We start from the raw sequence: 12,034 nt of genomic DNA, 5'->3' as shown, positions 1-12,034 counted from the left end.
AGATGGAATGTAGTAAAAGCAACCCCACTCGTCTACACAATGCCCATAGTGTGGAAAATACGATGACATTACTTAAGAAAACCATGTGCATCCTTCAAAGCCAAAACACTAAAAATAGGAGGGTGCTACTTCTTAAACCTCTCGAGCCTGAGCAGTTGCTCCTCAAATGTTGTTGCCCTAACCTCGGGCTGAATTGAGCAATAGGGTGTAACCGGTATAACCTTTGGGACCTGATCAACCAGGACCCGCTGCTCTAGGGTACGTGCCGCATGAGTCTGTGCTCTTCTCCTAGCCTGAGATGTGGCTGGTGCAAGTGGGATCAACCCCGCCTGATCTAAGGTACTAAACATGTTGAGGAACTGTGCAAAGGTCTCCTCAATTATTGAGGTGGTAATAGGCACCTCGGGTGTTTGACCCCCACTGGAGGTATTGGTGGCTCCTCTGTAACAGCTCGGGCATGTGCTCTAGTGGCACCATGTGCCTATCCTCGGCCTCTAGTCATCGGATCCTGCAGTGCATGTCCTCACCATCTGTAAGAGAATAGAAAGTCAAAGATTTAGTTTTTCGATATCTACCAATTTGCATGATAAGGAATCAAAGAAGTGAAATTTTCCTAAACCTGCTTATGACTCGTAAACCTGCTTATGACTCGTAAAACCTATGAACGTAGAGGTCTAATACCAACTTGTCACAACACCAATTTTGCTCAGAAGGATGTCGTTATGGAACCTAGTCTCAACGACTAGTTAAGCCTAGCAAATAATAACAACTGAATAGATATAAATAAACAAGTTACTGAAACAACCTAATAATAGATAAAGCCTTTCGAAAAAAGAAAATCTCACAATACACACCCCAAAACCGGTGAAACTGAGTAATAACCTCTACAAAATACAACTAGAATACTACTACATCAATGTTCGAAAGAAAATGCAACAGAAATTAAAATAGGGAAGGTGACTCTGAGGCATGCGGATGTGGAGCAAACCTTGAAGTATCCCAAGCAACAGCTAGAACAATCTCTAACGACCGGCACGAGCAGATGTACCTGGATCTGCAGAAAAAGATGTACAGAAGCGTAGTATGACTACACCACAATGGTACCCAATAAGTATCAAGCCTAAACTCAGTAGAGTAGTGACGAGGCTAGGTCAAGACACCTATTAGGATATAAATAAGCAGTATGAAAATGAAATACTGATATAAAATGGAAAGTAAGAAAACAACTAATACGAAACAATATGATTGCATGATCTAATACCGTAAATCAACAGTAGAAATAGCATAAAAGAGGAAACTAAAGGACTATAATGATAATGTACGGACATCAACTGATAGAACAATAAGGAATGAAACAACAGATATATTTTCCACCAAAACACTTTGCAACGTGAAATAAGCAGCAAAAATCACATTGAGGTACCGCCTCATTTATAATGAAATCAAAACCGGGGTACCACCTCATATTCACTTTTTTCAATTTCAATCACAATCTTTCCTTATACTACTGCGTGAGCCTTACATTTGAAAATATATTTTAAAAATAATTTTTCTGAAATAGCTACATGCACTTCATCCCACCTTATGATGTCGCGTGGATTCACGTAGTTCCCCTACAAGAAACACACGCATAAGTCCCACCTTATACTGCCGCATGCACATCAACCCAAGCCTTGTACCGCTGCATGCACATCAATATTATAACACAATAACAACTTGCACTGCAAGTACCCGCATATCATAACTTGCCAACAACAACAATATTAATATTTTCATAGCAATAGCTCTACTACAATGTACACAAGAATATCACCAACATAATGGAGGGAAAATGCTCTATAAGTTAAGATGTTTCAACAATAACAAACATCGCCTCAACGTATTAACAACTTTCACAACATCAACACCAAATAACTCAATAATAAAAAAATAATATATAACCACGATATTAGATAAAACTAACTCACAATAAAGGAAATAATATTCAACAATGAGTCTCAAATAATGGGAGTCAACAAGTAAAAGGGGTAACACGAACAATTAATTCAAACAATGGCAATTAACAAATGAAGAGATAACATGTAATAATAAAGGGGGCAACAAGTTCAACTAAAGCATTGGAGCAATTGAGGAAGTAGGATGTAGAACAAATACTAAGCAAGACAGCTAAGGCATTTAAGGATAGTATAACACAATTAAGGATAATTTGACTATGATGATTTAAAACATAATATTGAATTTCAATTATAGCATTGAATTAGTCTAAGTAGCCTAAACCGGTCAAATACAATATACAACCCGTGTACCCACTCGTCACCTTGTGTACACGGATTTCACTTAGCACTATTAAATCAAACAATACCAATCCTAAGAGGTAGTTCCCCCACACAAAGTTAGGCAAGACACTTACCTCAATAATGCCAATTCAATACTTAGAAATAGCTTTTCCCTTAAAATCCTCCTCCACACGGCTCAAATCTAACAAAAATTGACTCAATATCATCAAACAATTCTAGAAAATTCAATTGCAATGAATAAAGTTAAGATTTTTATACTTTTCCCAAAAATTCAACAAAAGTCAACTTAGGGCCTCCCCGGTCAAATCTCGGGTTCAATGGTAGATTCCGTCTACACATGACCCCATGAGTTCATATATGTGATAAGTTTCAAACTCCGAGTCCAAATCGACTCTCAAAACACAATTTCTTATTTTTCAAAAACATGGCAATGTTTCATAAATTTCTACTTTGATTCACATGATTTTGACGTTAAAATCTAAGATATGTTGATAAAATATGATTATAAATAGATTAGAATCACATACCCAAGGTTTGTAGGTAAAAATCCCCTCTCCAAATCACCTCTTAATGAGTCTAAAGTTCAAAAATGAGAGAATTAAGGGTCCAAACCCAGAAGCTTCCCGGAACGAAACTAATCAACACCGAAAGTCATAAAGACATAAACACACACGTTCGGAGCAATAAAAGAGGTAACGGGGCACAATTACACAAAATGACTGATCGGATCGTTACAGTAGGTGGGGTGTGGGGGTGGGTTACGTTTATAAGGATAGAGAATATGGTGGAGAATGTTAAAAAAGAGTTTTGAAAAATATTTTCCCTTATCTTGATAAGGAAAATATTTTTCTCCAATTGGAGAAAAATGAGTTCATGGGGAAAATATTTTCCAAAACATTTAAGCCAATCAAATATAGGAAATTTGAAAAATATTTTTCGAAAAATGATTTCCTTCGTACCAAACACACCCTTCGTGTATTCTCTAATGATCTATTGAGTCATCGCGTAATTACATATACCTACTCAATCTATGAAAATACTCGATCTTGATAGGAGTACAAGTCTATTATATACCCATCAAAATATAATACAAATGGATGACACCCTTTGGACTCAGTTAGTGGTGCCAACATGGGTGCGTCACGGATGGGACATGAGAAATGTTGGGAAACAAGTAATACCAAATTGCACGATTAGGCAAATAGCGGAAACAACCCAAGTCTAAATTTTCTCAATCTACTTGAGCCAGGAGATGATAATAAATTGGCACTAATGATGATACGGGCAGCAACTATACACCACAAATTAAAAATAACCAGGCAAAAGTAATCAAGATACGGGACACCAAATTTACATGGAAACTATTGTGAAGAGGTAAAAAAACCACAGGACCTTAGCCCACAAAATTTCCACTAAATCAACCAACAAGAGAATATATATTGTTCTCAAAGTGGATACAAACAAAGTGCCAAACAAATAGCAACAACACATATAAGATAGCACCAAACTAAGAACGAAAAGAGAGAAATCAATTGAAATATGGCTACTGTTCACGTCCAATTTTGGGAAGTTTCACACCGCATAATCCAATCAGTACCGTTCATAATAAAGAACAAGATGCTGAGAACCTCCCATCCAAATTTGAGCACGATAAAACGGTTAACAAATTGGAAAACAATAAAAGAATCGTACTGCCGGGAGCAAAGAACAATGTTTTCTTCTCTCCCAAGTCACCAAAAATGGCCCACCTCTCTATTTTTCACTCTTGTATTCATGAAACAAGACATAATGTGTACGATCAAAATCGAGGGAGAATGATTTTGGAGTCTTAAATCGAGCTATGGGTCCGAGTCTAAGAGATTCGAAGTAGAGATCAGATCCGGCTGAGGAACTCCCGCCTTGAGGAATCTTATCGAGGGCCTGGCACTATTTGCATTGAGGGCGTTGCAATCTTGAAGTCAATCAAGAAAGAGCAGGAATTTCTTAAGGACACATGGACATGGGAATTAATTATAGGATAAGGGTTGTACAAAATGGTACAAGTCCGTATTAGACTGTTATACACTTGTACCAATAAAATCCTTTACCTTTATAAGGAATGTACTATATTAGGGAGTTATCCTCCTATATAAAGGGGACCCAATTATATTGTAAGGCATCAAATCATTCATTGCAATAGAATATTCGTATTCATCTTGTTTAACGTGCTCTCCAATTATTCTTCAGCTTTACTGTCTTTACTTTATTGTTCATACTTTATTACTCTTAGCTGACCTCAAGGTCTTTGGGTAAGTCAAGCTCGAGGCCCCCTACTGTTACAACAACACTGATTTGGTTCTTTATTTCTCCTTACTTAAGCTCAATATTACTTGTATAATCACTAGTATTAGAATATATCACGTATCTTTAAAACCACAAAATACTTTTAATTTTTAAGCTCATTTTTTTAGGTAAATAATTTGGCGCACACCGTAGGGCTAAAGATAACAGTGATTATTTTAATGCTAGTTTTCTGATAACACACGTTATTCTTCACACTTTTTCTTGTCAAAGATTCTTTGATCTCAGGCTTAATCATGTCTAGCACTCAAAACACACCCGCTCACGATAGTGAAAGACTTGGAGAAAATAGCGGCATAGGGCTCGATGTACCACCCGTAAACTCTTAAGGAATGCCAAATGTGGAGCCAGTTGACATTAGCTCCCACAACATGCTAAACACACACATAGGCACAAACCCCGCAAGAAACGCACATCGCGAAACCCAAGACAGAGGCTAAGAAGCACGAGGGCTGGAAGAAGGAGGAATCAGCCTCTAGGTGATATTTGAGATGTTGCAAGCTCAACATGTTGCCATCGCTCAACTTCAAAGCAAGAACAGAACTCCTAACACCGCCGAGCCAGTAAACACGCAGCATGGACTAGTGCTGGAAAGGCCCGATGGAAGTGTCTCGGGGACTGACCCCACAATCATGAAAATGCTCGAGGAACTGACTAAGAGAATCGAGTCAGGAGAAAAGAAGATAGAAGACAACAACAAGAAGGTGGAAACTTCCTACTCCCGACTAGACCAGATACTGGAAGCACCTCCAGTTTTGAAGGGTTTAGACGCCAAGAAATTCATACAAAAACCTTTCCCCCCAAGTGCAGCTCTGATGCCCATTCCCAAGAAGTTCCACATGACAGATATACCAAAGTACAATGGGACAACTGACCCTACCGAACATATTACTTCTTACACCTGTGAAATTAAAGGAAATGACTTGAATGATGACGAAATCGAGTCTGTATTGTTGAAAAAGTATAAGGAAACACTATCAAAAGGAGCTATGATCTGGTATCACAACTTAGCTCCTAGCTCCATTGATTCGTTTGCTATGTTAGTGGATGCATTCGTGAACGGCCGGGACCATAAAGGTGGCCACGAGAAAATCGAACGTATTCAAGATAAAACAAAGGGATGACGAAATGCTAAGGGAGTTCGTGTCCCTGTTTCAAATGGAAAGGATGGAATTACCCCCAGTCTCTGATGAGTGGGTAGTTCAGGCCTTCATGCGAGGAATGAAAGAAGCTCGATAGTATCTCAATAGCTAAAATAGAACTTGATCGAGTACCCAGCTGTAACATGGCCGAATGTGCAAAATCGTTCACACTCAAAAATCAGGGTCAAGGATGACAATTTGGGAGCCCCCCCCCCGAGGTCAGTTCAACCAAACAAATACGTTGTCAAACCCCCGAGGGACACAGTCCGGGGATCAAGATTCAACAAAGAACGGTATCAGCCATACGATTGGAGAAACAATGGCCCGAGCCACAACCCTTCTCGGAGCGATCTAAGAAGTGACCAATGACTAGGTTCTTGGGGGCTCATGAGCAAGACCGGGTTCGATAAGCATGTCTACCTCGCTGAACCCCCCAATTATCAATATATAACTTCAGGTTAGATGCATCAGGGATCGTCTCAGCTATTGGGAGAATAAAATATGCTCAGCTATTGGGAGAATAAAATTGCCCAGGCCAATACAGACCGATCCCTCCCAAAGGAACCCAAACTTAATGTGCAAATATAATGGAACATATGGTCACAAAATGGAGGACTACAGACAGCTAAGGGAAGAAGTGGCTAGGTTACTCAATGAGGGCCACCTTCGAGAATTCCTAAGTGGTCGGGCTAAGAATCGCTTTAGGGAGAGGGATGCAGGCAGGAAGAGTGAACCAGAAGAGCCCGAACATGTCATCCACATGATCATCGGCGTAGTCGACGTCCCGCAGGGACCCGTATTCAAATGCACCAAAGTGTCCATCACTAGGGAAAATCATACTTGGGATAACTTACCCGAGGACACCCTCACATTCAGTGAAGAAGATATCGAGGCTCTATCTCAACCTCACAATGATGCTCTGGTAATTTCTATCATTTTAAATAAAGTTCAAGTTAAACGTGTTCTCGTGGATCTCGGTAGTTTGACGAATATAATCAGGTCCAGAGTTGTGGAGCAGCTCGAGTTGCTCGATTAAATCATACCGGCATCTCGGGTCTTGATGGATTTAACATGGCAAGCGAGACAACGAAGGGAGAAATCATCCTCCCAATCAACATTTTCGGAACCATACAAGACACCAAATTTCATGTCATTGAAGGTGACATGAGATACAATGCTCTGCTCGGAAGGTCATGGATCTATAGCATGAGAGAAGTACCATCGACTTTCCACCAAATATTGAAGTTCCCAATGAAGGATGGCATGAAAACGGTATATGGAAAGCAGCATGTAGCCAAGGAAATGTTTGCAGTGCACATCTCAGCATTGCTGTCGACTCTATCTGTATTAGAGAAGTCGAGGGACGAACCGGCGGCCAAATAGCAATTACAGCTCGTGCCCTCGGTTGAGCTTGAGGGACAAATGTCTGATGAACAGGTGGTTGGGGACAAGGAAGAAGATTTCCTTACCCCCTGAACCTTCATTTCCCCAAAAGAATCAGATGCGAAGAAATCAACGATGGAAGAGCTCGAATAGTTCATATTAATCGAGCATCTTCCGAAACAAAAGATATGACAAGGATCCCACCGGAGATAAATACCCATCGGCTAAGTGTCGATCCCAGATTCAAGCTAGTGAAGAAAAAGAGGAGACCTCAGTCCGAGGTAAAACATGCATTCATCAAGGAAGAGGTAACCAAACTATCCTGAATTGCTAGCTAACAGGATATTTTACCTGTTCTTGGGCTTTATGGTGTCGAACAGAGGCATCGAGATCAATCCTAAAAAAATCAATGGCTGACCGAACGAATACGGCCCTGGGTCAATTCATCTCGAGATCATCGGATCGGAGTCATCATTTCTTCTCCCTACTTAAAAAGAAGAACAACTTCGCATAGACCCTGGAATGCCAGCAAGCCCTGGAAGAATTAGCTCTTGCATTAATAAGCGCATCTAGGAAATTAAAACCATATTTTCAATGCCATTCTATATGTCTATTAACTACATATCCGCTTCAGAATATCTTGCATATGCCCGAATTATTGGGTAGATCTGCCAAATGGGCCATCGAACTTGGAGGATATGATATCGAATATCAGCCTCGGACGGCCATCAAGTCTCAAATTTTGGAAGACTTCGTGGCCGACTTCGCACCTGCACTCGTACCCCAAGTAGAAAAAGAACTCTTACTAAAGACAGGAACATCAGTGGGGGTTTGGACCCTTTTCACAGACGGTGCCTCAAATGTGAAAAGGTCTGGGCTCGGCATCGTTAAAATCATCCACGGGTAGTGTTATTAGACAGTCTATCAAAACTTCTAAATTTACTAACAATGAGGCCAAGTATGAAGCCATGATCACAGGTCTTGAACTAGCCAAGGGCCTTGGAGTAGAAGCCATCAAGGCAAAGTATGATTCCCTTTTGGTGGTAAACCACGTAAATGGAAGCTTCGAGGTTCGAGATGATCAAATGCAGAGGTACTTGGACAAACTTCAAATAACATTACATCACTTCAAGGAATGGACACTGGACCATGTACCTTGAGAACAGAACAGCGAGGCCAACGCACTAGAAAACTTGGGATCATCAATCAAAGAAGATGATATCATCCCGGGAGCTCTCCTCCAGCTATAAAAATCAGTGATCGAAGAAGTCCATGCAGAGAATTACTCAACAAGCTTAACATGGGATTGGAGGAATAAGTGCATCAATTATCTAAAGCATGGGAAGCTCCCCGTGGACCCAAAAGAGTCAAGAACATTCCGAGCTAGAGCAGCTCGATTCTCGCTCGATTAAACAGAACGTTATGTAGAAGAACCTTTGATGGACCACTGGCGGTGTGCTTGGGACCCGGGGATACAAACTATGTACTATGGGAAATCCATGAGGGCTCCTGTGGAAACCATTCTGGTGCAGACTCTTTGATTTGTAAGGTGATCAGAGCAGGATATTATTGGGATAGCATGGAAAAAGATTCCAAGGATTTTGTTTGAAAGTGTGATAAGTGCTAGAGATTTGCGCCAATAATTCATCAACCCAGTGAACAACTCGACTCGGTCTTATCCCTGTGGCCATTCATGAAATGGGGGATGGACAACATCGGCCCCATGCCAATGGCACCAGGTAAAGCTAGATTTATTTTATTTATGACTGACTACTTCTCAAAATTGGTTGAAGCGCAAGCCTTCGAGAAAGTAAGAGAAAAAGAAGTCATCGACTTCAGATGGGACCATATCATATGTCGATTCGGGATACACGCCGAAATAACATATGATAATGGAAAACAGTTCGTCGGCAACAAAGTGACAAAATTCCTCGAGGACCATAAAATCAAAAGGATCCCGCCAGCGCCTTACCACCCAAGTGCAAATGGGCAGGCCAAGTCCACCAACAAAACCATTATTCGAAACTTGAAGAAAAGGCTAGATGATGACAAGGGGAAATAGAGAGAGGTATGGCCCGAGGTACTATGGCGTATTGGACAACATCGAAGTCAAGCATGGGGGAGACCCCGTTTCCTTGGTATATGGGTTCGAAGCGTTTATCCCAGTCGAAGTCGGGGAGCCTAGCGCAAGGTTTCAACATGCTACCGAAAGCTCAAATAACGAAGCGATGAACAGTTCTCTCGAGCTGCTGGATGAAAAACATAAGGCTGCGCTAATATGACTGGCCGTGCAAAAACAAAGAATCGAAAGGTATTACAACAGAAGGACAAACCTTCGATATTTCAAAGTCGGGGACTTAGTACTGAGAAAAGTCACTCTTAACACTCGAGACCCATACGAAGGGATGCTAGGTCCCAATTGGGAGGGACCGTACCGTGTCCTCGGAGTCATAGGGAAAGGATCATACAAACTCAGTACAATAGAAGGTGAGAAACTACCAAATAATTGGAATATATTAATGCTCAAGCGATATTATTATTGAGCTCGAAGACCTTGGATTTGAAAGCATGCGTTGCACTCTTTTTCCCTTGGATCGGGTTTTATCCCAAATGGGTTTTACTGGTAAGGTTTTTAATGAGGCAACACCTATATGTTACCTAAGGATCACTCGACAAGTATTCAAGGCTTCTTTTCGATCAACCTCGAATACTGGGGGCATCACCCTCGGAGATTATAACTTTGAGAAAAATATTTCACGCTTAAAAGGGCTTCGGTGGGAGCACGTTGTAATGGTCCAAATGGGTAGGAGAACTTTGTAATGGGCCAAACAGTCAAATGAACCGTGTCCGTATAGAATAATCGAGCCCCGATGGCAAAACATATACACATGTATTAACTATTTGAAGAAGAATTCTGGTTATATCAAAAAACACCTTGTATCTCATGCGAGCTCTATACTTACAATCCTACGGAAAATGGCTCAAGAGCCAAAGAACCTCGAAACACCCGGGGACTGTCAATGACAGTCAATATAAGACCTCAAAGAGGCGTCATAAGACCTCGAGGAGGCACCCACCTGAAACGAAGGCCAAGGCCAACTCACTTGGGGACTAACTTTTCGACCAAGTTCGGAAAGTTACAGGGAAATATTTCCAAGTGACAAACCCTAAGGCTACATCCATACTAAAGACTATGGTCATATAAAGTATACGACCAAAATAATGTGACTCGAAGACGTCTAATTTTTGCTATAAAAATAAAGGCCTTTAAACAAAAAAAATTGCTTAAATTAGGCTACCCCCAACAAAAGCAAAATAAAAGGAGCCTCGACAAAATTCAGCCCCCGAAAAATCTAAAGGCTTCGATAAATCAGTCCTCGAACAAGGGCTTTGACAAATCAACCCTCAAAAAAGGGCTTTGACAAATCAACCCTCGAACGATCCAAGGGCTTCGATAACACCAGCATTCGAAAAACCCTTAAGAGGCATTCGATTGTATCCACGCGAACAAAATCTACTAATAAGGTTCCAATATGTCGAGCCTTCTAAAGGCCCAACGGGTATGAAATACATGCTGAGGTATAACTCAAACTCCATTAAGTCTTTTAGCCAAAGTGAGGGAAACTATACAGCCATTTTAGAGGCCAAAACGGCCCAATTAAAAGAGCCTAAAGGCCAGACTAAAAGAGCCTAGGGCCAACCAAAAAGATCCTAAGGGCCAACCATAAAGAGCCTGAGCGCCGATATATAAAAGCTTAAGGGCCAGCTTAAAAAGAAATATAGGGTCAAAGACCTATGGGAGTCTAAGACGCAATTCACTTTTAACTCGGACCCAAAGGCCCCTAGATCGCATTACTTTAATTTTAAGTTTGTCTCGGGGATCATCTAAAACCCTAACGGGTATGATCTTGGGCAATAAAAGCCTAAGGTCTTATTGCGAGTCTAAACCAATACTCAAACTTAACACGTGAATCATCCGAAATTTTTATGAACGGAGACAAAATAAAAGGCCAGCACGAATCATGTATAGAGCACAAAGCTACTTTATATTCATCCGGGAAATTTACAAAGCATATTACAACAAAGGACTCTAACAAAAAAATAGAAACCTAATCTATTTTCGGGGCCTTTTCCCCAGGAGTGACGTATTCATCTCCAATGGCTTTATCTTCTGAAGCATTTTCCCCTTCAGGAGCATATTCTTCACTTTCCCTATCCATGGAACCACTCACCACGTCCTCATCATCAAAAGAGACAAGAAACCTAGCATCTGTTTCATGTGCCTGTGTTTTGGCTATCTCCTCGGCAAGGTCAAATCCTCGAGCACAGACTTCCTCGAGAGTCTCCCTCCGGCCTTAACACTTAGCCAATTCATAGGTCCATTTCACCCGATTGGAGGCTTCCCTCAACTAAGCTTGAACAGTCACGACTTCTTTCTGGTATATAGCAATGGATTTATCGGCTACAACTTTCATTTTCTCAGCCTCGGCCTTGGTTTGTGCAGCTTCAGCCTTAGCATATGCAGCTTCATTGCGGGCTTTAGTCAGCTCAACCTCTAGATCCTCGATTTCCTTAGCATGATCCAAGCCTTTCGCTTCATCACCGCGGAGCTGAGCTTCAGCCGAGGTCAGTTGAGCCTTAACAGCTTCCTTTTTGGTGGTTAGTCGATCCATATACTCCTTCCACTGGTGGCAATCAGCCCGAACTTGGTTCACCTCACCCTGTAGCTGGCCAATCATGTCTAGCTTTTGTTGCAGCTAAGACGTCAAAGTATTAGCCTCAGAAGCAAGGCCAATAATGCCGAACTTTGTTAAAATCAGATTTACCTGCTCGACCAGCTCGGATTCGCTTTTTTTAGGTTTGGCCAAAGCA

At 41.2% G+C, this 12,034-nt stretch overlaps 1 protein-coding gene across 1 annotated transcript; it reads left to right on the top strand.

The window, feature by feature from the left end:
- The first annotated feature begins 6,386 nt into the window (after nt 1-6,386).
- On the top strand, nt 6,387-7,162 carry LOC138881308 (uncharacterized). Its single transcript, XM_070161521.1, has 2 exons — nt 6,387-6,701; nt 6,761-7,162. The coding sequence occupies exons 1-2, from the start codon at nt 6,387-6,389 to the stop codon at nt 7,160-7,162; spliced, it is 717 nt and encodes a 238-aa protein (XP_070017622.1).
- The last annotated feature ends 4,872 nt before the right edge of the window (nt 7,163-12,034 follow it).

The sequence above is a fragment of the Nicotiana sylvestris genome, chromosome 11, assembly GCF_000393655.2.
Source record: "Nicotiana sylvestris chromosome 11, ASM39365v2, whole genome shotgun sequence".
NCBI classification, from domain to species: domain Eukaryota; kingdom Viridiplantae; phylum Streptophyta; class Magnoliopsida; order Solanales; family Solanaceae; genus Nicotiana; species Nicotiana sylvestris.
The sequence above is the reverse complement of the archived record's forward strand: the minus strand, read 5'-3'. Positions and strand labels throughout refer to the sequence as shown.

Coding starts and splice junctions, on each gene's coding strand:
- LOC138881308 (XM_070161521.1), top strand. CDS start 6,387: ATGGAGGACTACAGACAGCTAAGGGAAGAAGTGGCTAGGTTACTCAAT. Junction 6,702..6,760: donor AACCTCACAATGATGCTCTG/GTAATTTCTATC, acceptor GGATCTCGGTAG/TTTGACGAATATAATCAGGT.